This window comes from Trachypithecus francoisi, unplaced genomic scaffold, assembly GCF_009764315.1.
Source record: "Trachypithecus francoisi isolate TF-2019V2 unplaced genomic scaffold, Tfra_2.0 Lachesis_group15, whole genome shotgun sequence".
Classification (NCBI taxonomy): domain Eukaryota; kingdom Metazoa; phylum Chordata; class Mammalia; order Primates; family Cercopithecidae; genus Trachypithecus; species Trachypithecus francoisi.
Genome location: NW_022681460.1, coordinates 83,733,741 through 83,751,757, shown reverse-complemented (window position 1 = coordinate 83,751,757; position 18,017 = coordinate 83,733,741). Strand labels below are relative to the sequence as shown.

Here is an 18,017-nt window from a genome sequence, read left to right as displayed (position 1 = left end):
TCAAGAGTTCAATTCTAAACTTGGGAGATCTATTCTTAAATTCTCTCAAAGTGCAACACATTTTCCTCAGGAGGATCATAAAGTCATCAGATGTGTGTTAAGCAATATATACCGTCATATACTCTTCATCAGTAAAGGTTTCCAGGTTACACAGAAGAGAGATTTATGGCTGAGAAAAAGGCAGATTGCTTCTAAGAAAGACTTAAAATATATTCTCTTCTGGCAGGCTACAGGAGAGCCAGCTAGATGAACCATTACAGTGTGTACAAAATGCTCAGCAGAATAATTCCTCAGTACTGGTGGGGAAGAGCAATAGGAGTAACATAAGAGAAGGAAAGTTGGTCTGCAGAGTCTGCCTTAGTATCTGTAGGGGTGCTGAGGTTGCTTGGGCTAGGAATTCTTTCACATATTTCCCTGGGACAATTCACGCATAATTACTTCTGTATTTTCTAGGCTATCGAGGCAACCATCACCAATTAGCAAACACAAACAAAATAGAACACCTTGTTTGGACCTGCTTGTGAAAAATCAAGTGATCCTAATGTATAATTCCAGGAAGACTTGCCATCAAATGAACTTATGTCAAATGCCCCAAATGATTGTCACAAAGTAGAGCTTGTTGTAATTTTTAGCATGAGAAGTATGAACCCCATCATCATTTTTTAAACATTTTGAGTTAAATGAACCGTTTTGCAAAGTCCATGTTCTATCTTTATAGACAGTTCAAAAATAGCTCAGCATCTAGTTTGTAGGTTGGCTCCATTTAAGGAGCTTGAAGTCAGGCAAGGTGCTCATTACTATTCACCCAGATCTGTTTCTTGGACACCTCAGCTGTTTTTCTTTTCTATGGCCAGGGAGAAGAGTCATGTGCATAGTCCAAGAATGTGCATCTCCATGTCTCTGAACAGTTGGCCGTAGAATTGGAGCTAGGTGTTCTTTGTTTATGCCATTGGCTTTCCTCTCTGGCATGCTTCCCTGGTAGTTGGAGCCAGCCAGTGCCTGACCCAGCTTCACAGACCCAGTAATGAAATTTGGAGGGCAGAGTAGGTAACTAGGTACATAGGAACTGTAAAGCAATGCCCATCTGGACAGTTGATCACAACTATAACTTCTCAATAATATAACAGGAATATAAACTGTTAGACTTCCTATACCATTGCAGTATAAAGAAGATAATTTAATTGAAAGCGCTGAGGATAGCTCATGAAATGCAAGGAAGAGTTGGACAAGTAAGCAGCAGGAAGAGCAGAGAAACAGTGAGACTTTGGGAGTCACCAGATCCGGGCGCTTAAATTCTGCCAGGACTTTCTTGCCATCTTCCTTTTTGCTCCTCTTTCTCGGTCAGTTCTCTTCTGTCTTTCCCTGCAGACCAGCTTTTTTCCACATGGATATGAAATGTTTCCAAGTTTTATATCCTAGAGGTTTTGCCACTGAAGGAAGACCAACCTGATACTTTCCCAGACTCATATCCTAAGGAAGATGAATCATTAGATCCAAGTAATTTGGTGTAACTGGAGAAGACTTGCGGACCCTACCTAATGGGTTAAGCTGGATATGCATCTGTGGGAGGGAGATATGTTGTATGTGTATAATACACATGCAGGCAAACCTTAATATTATACAAGATTTGCTTCTGAAAATTTACTTGCAGTTTGAAAATCTGGAAGCCAAACAATAGATCAACTGTTGTGAGTGTTAGAATTTAGTGTAGTGGCACTTTCTGTGGCCCAGGCAACTCTGCATAGGCAGAAAGATTCTTGAAAGCCCCACCCAGGTTGGAAAGGGTCTGTGTTGGAGGCCATGAGTAGGACTCTTCAGGCACTTGTTTCCCCATCCCAGGGTCTGCACGTGGCCTGGAACAAAAGTTTTGGCAGCTGCAATTTTTAAATCTTTTTCCAAGGATATGCTAGGGATTTGAAGCAGTGGGGAATGTACTCTTCCACTTTCCCTTTTTTTTCCTTTTCACTGCAGCAAGAGGCAAGTATAGCCCTCAGCCGTGCTTGTACCCTCACAGGAGAATCAAGTACAGGTCCGGGGCTCTGGTTGCAGGACAGTGTGAGGCTGGTGATAGGGCAAGAGAATGGCGAGAACAGTGGAACAGGACTGAGGGAGAAGGAAGAGGAATCATCCCCAGAACTCCTACTTGGGGCAGTGGTCCCAGGGAGCAGAAACACCCCCGGAGCCCCTTCAAGGGGCCTTTTGGCAGAGGTGTACTTCTGCTAGACACTGCCATGGCTGCAGGTAGGACTGATTAAAAATTTCTGGTTTCTTCTAAGGACAGGATGAAGCTCTGAATTGTTTTTAGAGACTACATTCAGATCTTTGTTTTGGAACCATCACTCTGGTTGCACTGTGAACAGTGACATCCAGGGAGCAGGACTGGAGGGAAGGAGACCTTTACGTGGCTGTTGCTCCGGCCCAAGCAGGGGCCGATGATGGCGGAACTCCTGTAGTGGCAGTGAGGAGAGAGAGGAGGGATTTGATGAAGTTTTGGAGGTATTGATAGGACTTGGTAATATACTGAAGGTGGAGAGCAAATGAGCAGGGAGTCAGTGACAAAGCCTAGTTGTTTGGCTTTGATGACTGGTTAAGACTGTGCCATTTGTGTACAGAATCCAGAGATGTAGTGTTCCCATGTGCAGCTTCAGTCCTCATTCCATGCCAGCGTGGTGTGGAGTTGAGATCTGTCCCTTCCACTCCACGTTCACGTTTCTTTAGCTGGAGCAAAGCATGCCTGGACAACCCAGATTTCTTTCTTTCCTTTTTTTTTTTCTCACGTGAGAGAGAGAGGGTCTCTGCTCTGTCACCTAGGAGAAGTGCAGTGTCGTGATCATAGCTCACTGCAGCCTTGAACTCCTGGCCTTAAGGAATCAGAGGATTAGGTGTACATCACAGAATCTCTACAAACTTCTCAAACCTCCTTCAGCATCTCATTCCTTAAGGGACCTTGCAGTCTCTCTCATCTGGACGGAGCCATGGTGCCTCATTCCATTTCTGAGAATTGTCTTAAAACTTTATATAGAAATTTGATATTTATGTATTTAAATGAGAAGAAATGTTGAATTTTTAATTCTAATTTTCTAAGACAAGAGTTTGTAGCTCACTTAATAGCCGAGTTAAGAAAAAGGATATAATGAATGGTGTATATATTGAAAACTTAACTGCAGAAGAAATAATTTAATATGGAATGGGTGAGGGTGTTACAGGTTGGTGCAAAAATAATTGCGGTTTTTGCCATTACTTTCAGTGGCAAAAACCTCAACTGTTTTTGTACCAACCTAATAATACTGTTTGAAATTCACCTTTTCTGGCAGAATGGTCTTCAGATAGAGTGGGAACTAGATTATTGGCTCATAAAACAGCATGAGGTTACTGTTATTCCTTAATCTTATATCTTTATTATGAGGTAATGCTTCTCTTACTTGATTTGGAGAATGTTCTCATCTTTTTCTCATGTATTTGTGAAAACTAAATGTTAAAGGATTTAACATAACAACCATTGCTAAATTATGATGTAAAATAATACTGTGTCTGCAATTAGCCTAGGTAGTTTTACTTGGTTCAATAATATAAAATCACTAGGCTCATAATATTTTAGTACCTTAGTGTGATTGGCCAAGAAAAAAATTCACGTTCCCATAAAAAGTCAAACTAAGTAACAATTAATCTAAATTTCAAGGAAATGTAAAGCAAAGTATTATGTTGTAACATGGAACATTAATGTAAATAACTCCCCAACAGTTCATGAAATAGATTCTGAACTGGCAGTTAACAAAGAAGGGCTAGTTTTGGCTTAATTCTCTTATGCTCCAGTATCTTCCCTGAAGTCTTATTTAATTTCACTTGAGTTAGCAACAGTACTCTGAGATGGTGGTACATCTGGAAAATTATCACTTCTTTCCCGACAATCAGTATCCTTAATTCTTACATATGCTCTGGAAATATTACATTCATACTTCGATGACATCTTAAAACTAATTTCAATGTAATAATTGTACACATGTGGTGAGTACATTGTTTTCCCTAAAAGATGCTTTTAGGTCCTAATCTCTGTATTTGGGAATGTGACCTCATTTGGAAACAGGGTCTTTGCAGGTATAATCAAGTTAAAATGAGATTTTAACTGGATTAGGATGGGTCCTAATAAAATGACTGTTGTACTTAGGAGGAAGATTTGTACAGAGACATACACACACACAAAAGGAGGCCATGTGACGTTAGGCACGGAGAACATAATGTGACAATGAAGGCAGAGATTGGAGTGATGCATCTGTGAGCCAGGGATGGTCAGCAACCCCCAGAAGCTGGGGAGAGACAAAGGATGCTTCCCTAGGATCTCCAGAGCAAGCATAAATCTGCCAGCACCTTGATTTAGGTCTTCTTGCCTCCAGAACTGTGAGAATAAATTTCTGTTCTAAGCCACTCAGTTTGTGGTACTTTGTTATAGGAGTCCTAGGAAACTAATGCAACATGCTATATTGTAAATAAACAGTAGTCCTAATTGGTTTATAAATAATATTTTTAAGTATATTTTATTATTAGGTCAGATGAGTAGGAAATTACCTGGTAGACTAATTATCAATATTTTATTTTCTGAAAAGTTAAAATATTCCCATTCAGTAAATAATATTTGTGTAAAAGTTTCTATCTGTATTGTCCTAAAACAAAGTAAAAATTAAAAAGGAGTCAGTTATGTACCTGAAAATGTGAAAAAGGAAAGAAAAATCTTTTAGGAATAGCTATACATTTTAGAAAGAATTTTAAAAATTAAATCATCTGGCTGTTTACTCAATTTTTTTGTTTACATTATCAGATACCTTATGTATGATTTCATACATTATGTATGTTTCATTCAATCAATACTTACCAAATACCTAAAGTTTGCTAGGCCCTCAGCTAGGTACTGTAGATAGGTAAATAAGACAAACATTCCCTTCCCCTAAAGAGATTATTTTGGCATGAAATTTAATCTGTAGAAAAAGTGAAAGAGGCCACTTGCAGAGCCTACTGTGAAAATTCATTTGCACTATCTGCTGTAGTTTTACCTGATCCTGTGAAACCATTTTAGCATCATTTGGTTTTACTTTGTGCTTCTCTATTATATTGGAGACAAATAAAATTTTACTTATTGCACAGACAACATAAAATTAATAATTAAAGTATGTGAAGCCAAAAATGTAATTCTTTACCAAATTTCTTTTAGTGTTTCCCGTTCATCAGTATCCAAATACATTCTTAGTTGTGCATCAGTGTTAGCATAGCTAAAATGTGGTGTTATTTTTTCACCTAATTCACAGTCAACAATTTTCACTTTTCCACTTTTTTTTTCCACTTTGTTTTTGAGACAGAGTCTTGCTTTGTCACACCTAGGCTGGAGTGTAGTGGCATGATCTCTGGACACCGCAGCCTCTGCCTCCTGGGTTCAAGCGATTCTCCTGCCTCAGCCTCCTGAGTAGTTGGGATTACAGGCACCCGCCACCCACCCTGGCTAATTTTTTTGTATTTAGTAGAGACGTGGTTTCACTATGTTGGTCAGGCTGGTCTCGAACTCCTGACCTTAGGTGATCCGCCTACCTCGGCCTCCCAAAGTGCTGGGATTACAGGCATGAGCCACAGTGCCTGGCCCCTCATCATTTTTATAATTAGTTTTTTGACCATTAGATTATATTATACAACTGACCATAATTTGTTTAATTAATCCACTACAAAGATGAGGCTGTTACTTGTTTCATTGTCATGAATTATTCTGTAGTTTATATTTTGTGGCTTTTTTGGAGGAAGGGTTACTCCTTAGGAAAGTTAATACTGGGTAAAAGAGCTTAAACATATTTATAGCTCTTAAAGCACGTAGATGGATTGCTTTCTAAAAATATTAGAAAACTTGACATTGTTACTAGCAAATGGTTGAGGACACCGTGTTCACGGTGTTTTTGATATATTAAGTATCATCAATATATAAATAGCTTGGGCATTGAAAATGTATACAATAATCCAAGAAACGTGTACTTATTGCTCAGATTTATGTATTTCAGTAACTGTGAAAATGAACGCTTTTCCATATGTTTGTTTATTATTTACATTTTCTTATAATGAATTGTGTTCTCCTACTCTTGCCTAATCATCTAATGGGCATTTAAACTTTTCCTCGCTAATTTTTATGTCCTCAATAAGTGTATATATAGTCACATTTATTTACTAAAGAATTTTCCATAATCTATTGTATCCTTTTGCTTTTGGGGCTATTTTTCTTTATTCAGAAATGCAAAGGTTTTGCTTTGTTTTGTTTATGTAGGCAATCAATTGTCTGGTCTCTTTGCAATCCAATGCAGTATTTTTGCCATTTATCTAATCCATGTATCTATCAGAGTAAGAAGGAATATCAGATTTTCCTTTGAAAGAGAGCACTTGGCTAATTTGTTATCAAGGTAGTGAGGAGAAAATGGCTCTAAAGGAGGTGACCAGCCACAATTCAGTCTGGGAGAATAGAGGGATTGACATGATGTGGGCAGGTGTCAAGTCTTGGGCAGCTCAGTGCCAGCTGACCAGTGGCCAGAACTTACTATTTGCATGCATCATTTCCAAGGTGAACCTGCGCCAGAGTGGTCTTGGTTACTTGGGCCAGGGGACAGTTTACAGGACCAAGGATCAATGGGTCAGCTAGGAAAGGATAAGCAAGAAAGGGATTAGTAGGAATCAGGACTAGGCTGAGAGACCCAGATTTGAGGGGAGGAACCAGTCCATCAGGAGGAGAAGAGGAAGGTGGGGGTGTGAGCTAAGAGGCAAAAAGCCGGGCTTTTCCATCATGGTTTCTCAGCCTCCACACCCCATGCTGTCCCAACACAAAAACACCACCTTAAATCTAGAACTCTTTGCCTACTTATCCTCTTGAATTCAAATGTGTACTGCTGACCGGGCACGGTGGCTCATGCCTGTAATCCCAGCACTTTGAGAGCCTGAGGCAGGTGGATCACCTGAGGCCAGGGGTTCAAGAGCAGCCTGGCCAACATGGTGAGACTACTAAAAATGCAAAAATTAGCCAGGCATGGTGGCGCACTCCTGTAGTCCTAGTTACTTGGGAGGCTGAGTCATGACAGTGCTTGAACCTGGGAGGCAGAGGTTGCAGTGAGCAGAGAGTGTGCTACAGCACGACAACCTGGGCGACAGAGCAGGACTTCATCTCAAAAAAAACAAAACAAACAAACAAAAAACACATGTGTACTGCATCAACTTTCAGTGTGCTTGATAATCCACCATATCTTATACACCCTCCCTTCCGTTTTCATATGAAGTTTAAAACTGTGCTTTTCTTCAAAATGATGCTTTCCTAGTTTTGGAGTATTTTAAATCAATATCTCACTGAAACTGTCACATTATATACATGTGTTATTATTATTTTCTGGCTTTTAACTTTGAAGAATGAAAAAAATTGATCTGTCTCTTTATATATGCATAAAACATTTTACAGTTTACATTTTAAATTTCTCTTGTAATTGTTAAAACATCTTGTAATCTAATAAGGAAAGTAACATGTGTACTTTGGAAAATATTGCAAAGCATAAAAGAAATTGAAGAAATTAAGACCATGCCTACTTGGATGCAGTAGGGAATATGTGACTGGATATAGTAAAACTGAGGAAAACATCTGCAGATACTGAATATTCAATAAACTGAATTGGCTTCTGTATTAGGGTTCTCTAGAGGGACAGAACTAATAGGATATTTTGTATATACATATATACATATATGTGTGTGTGTGTATATGCATACATATGGGAGTTTACTAAGTATTAACTTCCACAATCACAGGATCCTGCAATAGGCTGTCTGCAAGCTGAGGAGCAAGGAGAGCCAGTGTGAGTCCCAAAACTGAAGAACTTGGAGTCCGATGTTCAAGGACAGGAAGCATCCAGCATGGGAGAAAGATATAGGCTGGGAGGCTAGGCTAGTCTCTCTTTTTCATATTTTTCTGCCTGCTTTATATGCACTGGCAGCGGATTAGATTGTGCCCACCAGATTAAGGGTGGATCTGCCTTCTTCAGCCCACTGACTCAAATGTTAATGTCCTTTGGCAACACCCTCACAGACACACCCAGGATCAATACTTTGTATCCTTCAATGCAATCAAGTTGACACTCAGTATTATCCATCACAAGTCCACCCCTTGTCAACTTGAACCCATATATAGCTCCTGAGATCATACATCATCTTCAAATAAAGACAATAATAAGGTCATAATTATGCCTAACATAATACAGCTGTCCTTTGTACAACCGGAAATGCACCAATCCCCAACCCAAATACTATTACATAAAGTTAATAATATTTAAATACCCACATGAAGTCAGTAAATCTTATGACACATGATAAAGGAAAAGGAAATAAAGATATACACTTAATACAAGTGTATACGTGCAAAAACATGTTTTTAACAGAAGGAGGAGGAAATACTCATGATAATTACACTCCCCGTTTCTGCAATGGTCTCATGGTAGTAGCTGGTATTGATGACTACTTTCTTCTACTACCCATTCTGTATTCCCTTTGCCTTCAGCAAGCACCTCAGCAGGTCGTGTTTTTTTCCCCTTGTGGAGTGACCCAAACATTCATTCCTGGGGGGCCTGGGCCATTTGTAGTCCTGCCTGGATTGGGCTGTTGTAGTTTCCCAAGAGACACCCTACTGGATCTCCTGTATTCCATGCATACTCTTCCTTACCTCCATTGTGGATTAATAGACTGATTTCATCTTGATAGTCTGGGTCAGTCACCCCAGCCAACACTGTAACTCCCCTCTTAGCCTGTTGACTTAAAGGTAGGAGGAGCCCAAAGTGTCCAGGTGGCAATGTTAATGTCCATTTAATGGAATCGTTGTTGTCTCTCCTGGTGACAGCGTTCCTCCCTCTGGAACTAAGACCTCTAGGCCAGCAGAAGGTAATGTCATGGGAACATTTTGCTAGTGGAAGGAAAAATTTTGCTAGTGGATCACTAGGGGTGATGGTGAGTGGTGCCACTTCCACTTCCACCGTTGATTCCTGAACCCGTGAATCCTGGTTATGGGAGAAACAGTACCATATATTGGATGCTGATTCAGAGCATACACAGCCTTCTAGAGAACTTTGCCCCAGCCCTGCAAAGTATTGCCACCTAGTTGGCATTGTAATTGTGACTTCAAAAGGCCATTCCACCATCTGTCAATCCAGCTGCTTCAAGATGATGGTGAACATGGCAAGACCAGTAAATTCCATGAGCATGAGCGCATTGTCCCACTTCTTTATCCATAAAGTGAGTGCCTTGGTCAGAGGCAATGTTATGTGGAATACCAAGACAGTGGAAAAGGCATTCCATGAGTCCACGGATGGTAGTCTTGGCAGAAGCATTGCGTGCAGAATAGGCAAACCCATATCTGGAGTAAGTGTCTATTCCAGTGAGGACAAACCTCTTCCCTTTCCATGATGGAAGAGGTCCAGTATAATCAACCTGCCACCAGGTAGCTGGGTGATCACCCCGAGGGATGGTGTCACATCGGGGGCTCAGTGTTGCTCTCTTCTGCTGGCAAATTGGGCACTCAGCAGTGGCTGTAGCCAGGTTAGCCTTGGAGGATGGAAGTTCATGTTGCTGAGTCCATGTGTAACCTCCATCCCTGCCACCATGGCCACTTTGTTTATGGGCCCATTGGGCAATGACAGGGGTGGCTGGGGAAAGAGGCTGAGTGGTGTCCACAGAATGGGTCATCCTGTCCACTTGATTATTAAAATCCTCCTCTGCTGAAGTAACCTATTTGTGAGCACTCACATGGAATACAAATACCTTCCTGGTTTTTGATCACTCAGGTCCATTCGCATACCTTTTCCCCAGATTTCTTTGTCACTAATTTTCCAATCATGCTTCTTCCAAGTCCCTGACTATCCAGCCAAAAACCCTTGGCTACAGTCCATGAATCAGTGTATAATCACACATCTGGGCATTTCTCCTTCCATGCAAAGTGCACAACCAGGTGCACTGCTCAAAGTTCTGCCAACTGGGAAGATTTCCCTTCAGTGCTGTCCTTCAGAGATGTCCCAGAAAGGGGCTGTAGTGCTGCAGCTGTCCACTTTGGGGTGGTGCCTCCATATCCTGCAGAACCACCTGTGAACCAGGCCCTGGTTCTCTTCCTCTGCCAACTGATCATAGGGAACTCCCGATGAAAGCATCTATGCAATCTGGGGAAGAGAAGGCAGGGTGGCAGGAGTGGAGACCATGGACATTTGAGCCACTTCCTCATGTAACTTACTTGTGCCTTCAGGACCTGCTCAAACCCGATCACGTATATGCCACATTCATTTGATGATAGAGTGCTGCTGTGTACAGACCACTTTATGGCCAGATGGGTCAGAAAGCTCCCAGTTCATGATAGCCAGTTCAGGTTGCATGGCGACTTGATGACTCATAGTCAAACGTTCAGTTTCCACCAAAGCTCAGTAACGGGCCAAGAGCTCTCTCTCAAAAGGAGCGTAGTTATCTGTAGAAGGTGGCAGAGCCTTGCTCCAAAATCCTAGAGGCCTCTGCTGTGATTCACCTATGGGGGCCTGGCAAAGTCTCCAGACAGCACCCCTAACTGCCACTGACACCTTAAGCACCATTGGATCTGCTGGGTCATATGGCCCAAGTGGCAGAACAGCTTGCACAGCAACCTGGACCTGTTGCAGAACCTTCTCCTGTTCTGGACGCCAGGCTGTTTTATTTGGTAAAGTGAATGATTGAAGGTCTTGGGGCTGAAATGATCTGAACCTATTCTCAAACTTTAAATGGGTTAGAAACCTGGCTTGCTGGCATAGAGCCAGGCGTGGAATGTGAGTCCACTTTTGCTAAGCAGAACTGGCACTGCGGGATGAACTGAATGCCGGGTTAAGGCACCCGATGCTGACGCTCATCAGACACCCCACTCTTGGTACCAAAATCTGTATTAGTCAGAGTTCTCTAGAGGGACAGAACTAATAGGAGATATATACAAATATAAAGGGAAGTTTATTAAATATTAACTCACGTGTTCACAGAGTTTCAAAATAGGCTGCCTGCAAGCTGAGGAGCGAGGAGAGCCAGTCCGAGTCCCCAAACTGGAGCACTTGGAGTCTGATGTTTGAGGGCGGGAAGCATCTAGCCCGAGAGAAAGATGTAGGCTGGGAGGCTAGGCCCATCTCTCTTTTTCACATTTTTCTGCCTGCTTTATATTCGCTGGCAGCTGATTAGATTGTGCCTGTGAGGTTAAGGTTGGGTCTGCCTTTCCCAGCCCACTGACTCAAATATTAATCTCTTTCGGCAACACCCTCACAGACATACCCAGTATCAATACTTTGTATCCTTCAATCCAATCAGGTTGACACTCAGTATTAACCGCCACAGTGTCCAATTGTTTCTTTATATTGTAATACTCTTTTCCATTTAAATTGTATTTTCAGAAATATTTGATGTCAGTAGATATTTCTTGAAATGTGATTTCAATGATTATATCTGTGTTCATCTACGATGAACAACTTTTTAAATCTAAATTGTTTTTATTATAATCTTAATTTTTCTTTTTTAGAATTAGAATTTGAACACTAGAAGTGTATCATTGCAATTTTAAATTACATTTCATTTTCTTGTGAATTTGAACACTGTTTTATGATTTGAACATATTTCTATAGGGTGTGTGCCTTTTTGTTTGAATTGTAAGAGCTGTTTATGTGTTAAGAACATTGGCCCATTGTGTTTGATATTTGCACAGGTATTTCTAGATTTTTCTGTGCCTTTTAATTTTCATTATTGTGTGTGTGCATTTGTGTGTGTGTGTGCATGTATGTGCTTTAAAAGAGAGAGCGAGAGAGAGGTTTAGGGTTATTTGGGTTTTTGGTGTGTCTTCTGTTGCTACTATGATAAAGTCCTTTGGGGATTTAAAAATATATGCCTATTTTTCTTAGAGTTTTTTTTTTTAACTTTAATTCACTTGAAAATATTTTAATGTATGGTATGGAGTAAAGATATTTTTTGAATAGTTAACCAGTTATTTCACCATAGTGTATTACTAATTATCTTTCCCATGTTTATTTGTAATACATTCTTTAACATATTGTCTTTTTAAGGTTGGTCATGTATTTTATATTTTTTAAAAGTGAAGAGTAATTATTTTTCAGAAGAATAATCATCTGATAATTCAGACAAATTTTCCTGTAAGAGAAAGCTGTCATATTAAAATGCACACTTATTTTTTCAAATTATTTTATGTACTTTTGAAAGTAAATGGTTAATTCAAACTCTTGATTGTTAATCTATCAGATGGTTGATGACATACCTCCCTCAGCAAATAGTGTATTAACTATTTATTGCAGACTGTGTTTATTGCAGAGTATAGATATTTTTGTTGATCTGTAGGATTCCTGACTAGCTATTCACATATCCCACTTTTACCACGACACTACTTTCAAGATCATTAATTGCATCAGATATGGAGACAATATTAGGGGATTTTCTTCTTGAAAGAATGCTCCTATAAGTTACTAATTACCATGCTATATCTTAATATGTTTTTGTCACTTTATACATGAATATAAAGGTAACCTTTTTTCCACTTTGTTTCCATCTTCTTGTTTCAGATAGTCATTTTTACTTGAAGGAAGCTGCTTCTACTTGAGAGTGGCAGGAGAAGTGAGAGAACCACATGGAAGACGCCCAGGATTTAAATGAACAATCAGTAAGTCTTCATTCTCAGTTTTGCTGGAAAACAGTTGCGATAACACTACTGAAAATCATACGTAAAAGGGATATATTGTAAGAAGTAAGTTTTTCGTTAAATATATTTTTAAATGATTTTTGAATTTTCTTTCAAAGACCATGAAACAGACTTGGAGATTTATGCTGTTTCTGCTTAATGAGGATGTCACATTTTGATGTCTTCCTTGATTTTCTACTTGGAAAGCCAGTGGTGGAAAGACTAGGGTGTTGAAATCACGATGCATGTTTTAGACAGTCTAAACAATTGTATACACTTCCTTTATTATTTTATTTCAGATATGCTAGATATTGTTGAATATCAGAAGTATAAAAGGAGAAAGTATATTATTAGCATGCTTGTTGCTCATTTTAAGGAGGAAAGAAACCATCGTTCTCAAGGGCTTTTTGTATTTTACTAGATTCATTGCAGGACCAAGGATGCACCAGACTGATGGCAATACTTTTAAGATTCTGATATCTCAAAGGGAAAGGCTCTTTGCAACCTTTCCTCCTAGCTTGTTAGTGGTGTCTCTGTGACAGTGGTTCTTTAGTGTGTGGAACTGGAGGCAATGGGAGGGCTTCCCTCACACCCCCACACCTTCACACTACTGGAAGCTGTCCTTTGAACTGTTTTGCATACAGGCAACTCATGGTGCTACAAGTAACAAGACCTGTACTTACTGAGAGTGTGTTCTGCAGTCTGATGTTGTTCTTTTTTTTTTTTTTTTGATGTCATTCTTTATTAGCTTATGTGATCATGACCTAATCTTACAGTCAAATGTTTCTCCATCAAGCAACTGAGGAAAAGATACTTATATATAATAATGGGTTCTAGAAAAGGTACATGTGATGAGTTTAATTTTAAGAGAGTTGTATCTTCTGGTGCCATTTGAAGTTAATTTGATTTGCTTTGTAGTGGATATTTTATTTAAAAGAAATGATAGTCATGCCTTTATTTTGGATAGAGATGACCATAGTCTCATTTCATTATATATTATATTATTATTTATTTCACATGGCATCATAGAAAAAATGCAACAAAAAGTTATAAAGTGAAAAAACTACAAAATCTGTCAAATCGTAGCGATACATTCCTCTAGAATTGTGTGACTCCTTTGGTAAGGTAAATAGAAATGGCTATGGGAAGGCAAGTGTTTTAAAACTTTTAAAAATGCTGGTTATTGACTGTAAATATTCACAGAATGGACTCTGGAAAAATGGAGGTTAGTCATCATGACTGTTGGAATCAGAGGTCTATCTGTGTGACTATGGTGGAGTTGAATAGTTAGTAGTAAGTGTTGACAACATCTTAGTGGTGATGCTTCATTAAAGGAGTACTGTTGATCTGAACTTTGTTCTGATACACCGAGGGTCACATACAAGTGTGTGTGTATATGCAAATATGTGTAGTATGTGTGTGTATATGTTAGAGTGACCAACGGTCTGTTTCCAGAGACTGAGGGGTTTCTAGGGACACAGAACTTTCAGTGCTAAAGCTGGCAGAGTTTGGGGAAAACCAGATGGTTGATTCTGTTAATTACTATAGGATGTGTATATACTCAAGAAAGAATTTTGTTTTCAATGCAGTTGAGAATGTATTTTTGTGTTTAACAATAAAGTGACGTGTTATTAAAGATGCATCATATCACTGTTCACAAAATGAAGCACAGAACTTGCAAATCAGATATGATGTCCTTCTAGTGACATTTTAAGGTCATGGAGCTCACTATTTCTTTTTGAAGTATGTTTTTAAAAGTTTCCAGTGATGCTAATGAGCAGTCAGGTTTGAGAACAGGAAATCTAGGGTGACCTACCTACCCTCTCAGCTTGAACCCATTTGCTGAATTTAAATTTCAAACATGTAGACCAATGTATTCATCTCGCAAATGTGGAAAGAGATGCTTAGAACTGTTAAATGACTTGCCCATATTGGCATGGCTGGTAAGAGGCAGAGTTGGGACTTCACACAGTTCTTCTGACTCCAAGTCCAAAGCTCTCTCCATAACATCAACATGCCTCATTGCTTTTGGGTTATGCATATTATGGCATCTATAGAAATGTCAAAAAAAAAAAAGAAAAGAAAAAGAGTCAGCCTTTTTACATGGAAATGATTTATCTTTGAATGAAATCTTTAAATGACTCTAAATTTTGTGGAGTATATTAATGTCTCAAAATATTTTGAAAAATGATCAATTTATTAAGACATAGAACAAGTAGGGGTGGAATTAAAGTTCATAGTTCGATGAAAGTGAATTTACACATATCGTTGCTATTTTGGTTCAAGGGGGATTCTTTGGATGTAGACATAGCAATAGGAGTCATTTATGACACATGCACACTGCATCTAGCATTTTCCATATACTCTCTCCAGTTCTTACCATGTATCCCTTCATTGCAATTTTTAAGACCACTGTTTTATAGATGAAACTATGACATAGAGAGTGTCACGGTCAAACAGCTGTTAAGTAGCAGAGATCAGAATTAAACCTACTTCTTTCTAGCTGGTCCCAAAACTTTTAATGGATTTTGCATGATACAACATAATATGGTAGTTAAGGGCGTGAGCTATAAAACCACTCCATAGAGGAGGAAGAGTTTAAGTAATTTCCCTGTCACTTAAATACTTTAAAACCATTGGGAAATTACTTAAACTCTTCCTCCTCTATGGAGTGGAAGGCTATTAAAAAGATGTTTTATGAAGTGCTTGCACATACCTCACTTATAAATGTTAGCTACTGTCACAAATACCTGAGATATTCAGATGCTCTTTAATGAGTATTCATTCATTCTAGCATATCCAGCTACTGACCAGACATCCCTTCCTGGAAGTTCACAGGTCCACACACTCAGCAAATGAAAAATAAATTCACCAGCTCTCCTCCCCTCTCCCAGCTTTTCTCCTTTTGTCCTTTGTGCCAGTATTACTCATCTCAGTGTGACGGCATCATCAACTACTGAATGGGTTATGGCAGCAAAGAGGTAGTAATCCTCCTTTACTTCATCCCCCATCTCAAAGCTTTGTCCACTCTTAATGTTTAATGTCATTCAAAGCTGTTCTTTTTCCTGGAGCTCCCTTAGTTTAGTTGAGATCTTTATTTTATCTCTTGACTTTCTTATTTTACTTTAAGTTGCTTCCAGAGTTGTCTTCCTAAAATACAACCCTGATCACATTGCTACCCTCATTTTTATCCTTCACAAGCCCTTTCTTGCCTTCAAGGGAGAGGCTCAAGTGTGTCATCAAGCATACAGAGCTTAATGCTTATTTATTTCTTCAGTTATTTATTTATTTATTTTTTTCTGGTTTCTGAATCTCCCAAGTTCTCTGAAGTCTCTATGCATTTGCAAGTGCTTTAACGTCTTCCCAGAGGGGTCTCTATCCCACCAGGATAACCTGTAATTCTTGAAGACTCCGTTTAGGTTTCCATTGCCTCTGAGCAGCCCTCTCAAACTACCTCCTTTCTTCTCACCCAATCAGCCCTTCTGGTTAGGGCCCTCTGCAGTGTGCTGCCATAACCCTTTGACATTTACCCCTAACCCAGCACTTACACGACAGGACTGAAACCCTATCTGTTTACCTGCCTATCTCACCACTACATTATAAACTACTTAAGAGTAATGGTGGTTCTTGTTCATCTTCTACTCTTACTTCTTAGCATGATTCTTGCCAGTGTTCAGTAAATGTTTTCTTCAAAAGCTTTTATATACTTGTAGTGAGTTATGTTAATAAGTAGCCTGACAAATTTTAGAAAGCCAAAATGTTATTCTCAGAGTAGATTACTTACTCATGAATTTATATTCCACTCACTTAAAAAATTGCATAGAAGGTCTAACATGAGTTTAACTGCATGTGACCAAAACAAAGTTCTGTCCTTCATTTTTCCTCTAGTATATCTGGCTCCTATTTGGCGTTCTGGATTAGAGGATGTAGAGAATTTTAAGAGATAAGCAACTAAAAATAATATTTAACTTTCAAAAATGTATCTGCAATTCTATTTTAGAGTTTCATAATTCTTTAGAGTTGGTTTAAGTTATAGCCAGTTGCAGCTTATTACAGTTTTTAATGAAATGCTCTTGATAATAGAAACGGCTATGAATGTAGGTTATACCTAGCAATAGCGTGAAATATATTGTATTTTTTTGTATGCAAGCAGAGAATGAGCAATATTTATTAGTTTTATAGCTTCTATAGTATCCTTATAGATTGAGGTGTTTTATAATCCTATTTTCATGCTCCTGAATATTACTTCAGATTTTTTCTCATCTAAAACATTCATATCAACAGGAGATGGAATCTGGCCTAAATTAACGATCAAGCCAGCAGGTTTGAAAATAAATATGTTTTATTAATGTTAAGTATTGTATGTTATAAAATAAAACATTAGTGAATATTAAGTAAAACTAAGTAAAATGGATAATTTACAGTAGGATTGCTTTCCCTAAATGTTATGCATTAAGGGCCTGAACATTCGTGTGTATTTCCACATTGTTACTAAATCAATTCACTGATATTGTTGGTGGCATGATTTTATTAGTGACATCTAAATTAACTCGCATTCATTGGATCATGTTACGTATTGTATGATTCATTAATACTTCTGGAAATTCATTTCTATGTACATGTGTAGATATAATACATTTCATATTTCAAAGCTATTCTATTTGTATTTATGAAACATTTTCATAGACGTGTCAGCAATACTTTTGGAAATTCGTTTCTACAGACGTTTGTAGATAAAAATTGTATTTATTTGCCTGCACCAAACATGCTAGTTTAATAATGTCTATTAAAATTCTAGAGCTAGTTTAGTAAATTAATTTATTTTTATCTCTCTCTCCCTTGTTTTTCTTTAGAGTACTCATGACTTTGATTATTCCTCAGATCTTTGTTCCTAGACATCCTACAGTGTTATCTTCGATTATAGCCAGTAGCCCATCTTTAAAATGTGTGTTCCTCTCTGTGTCAGATTTCTAACTATTGTATAGAATTGAATTTACCATTAAACTTATCATCTGGACGTAGAACTTCAGAACCACCAATTTCTGACGGTGTTTAAACACCGTCAGAATATAATTATTTTGATTATAATTATTTTGATTCATTTTCATTTAAATCATTTTTATAGTCTTATAATGTGACATTATCAAAATCCTAAAATCCTATTATTCTATTGCTTTATTCTTGGGTACTCTAAACCAATTCGACCAGCAGGCATACTTGTACTGAATATCTTAAATGTATTTTATTTAGATCTAAACAACGTTGGATTATTCTTTTGGAGGATCAAATTCTGTAT

The 18,017-nt window shown here is 38.5% G+C and overlaps 1 protein-coding gene across 5 annotated transcripts in view; it reads left to right on the top strand.

Moving 5' to 3' along the window:
* Positions 1 to 18,017, top strand: part of EYA4 (EYA transcriptional coactivator and phosphatase 4) — a 289,104-nt gene that overhangs the window by 21,244 nt on the left and 249,843 nt on the right. For all 5 annotated transcript variants that reach the window (XM_033235411.1, XM_033235413.1, XM_033235414.1 and 2 more), the window contains one exon: positions 12,606 to 12,703. In XM_033235411.1, coding sequence (XP_033091302.1) covers positions 12,671 to 12,703 — 33 coding nt within the window. In that variant the 5' untranslated portion in view covers positions 12,606 to 12,670. The remainder of the gene's footprint in view (positions 1 to 12,605; positions 12,704 to 18,017) is intronic.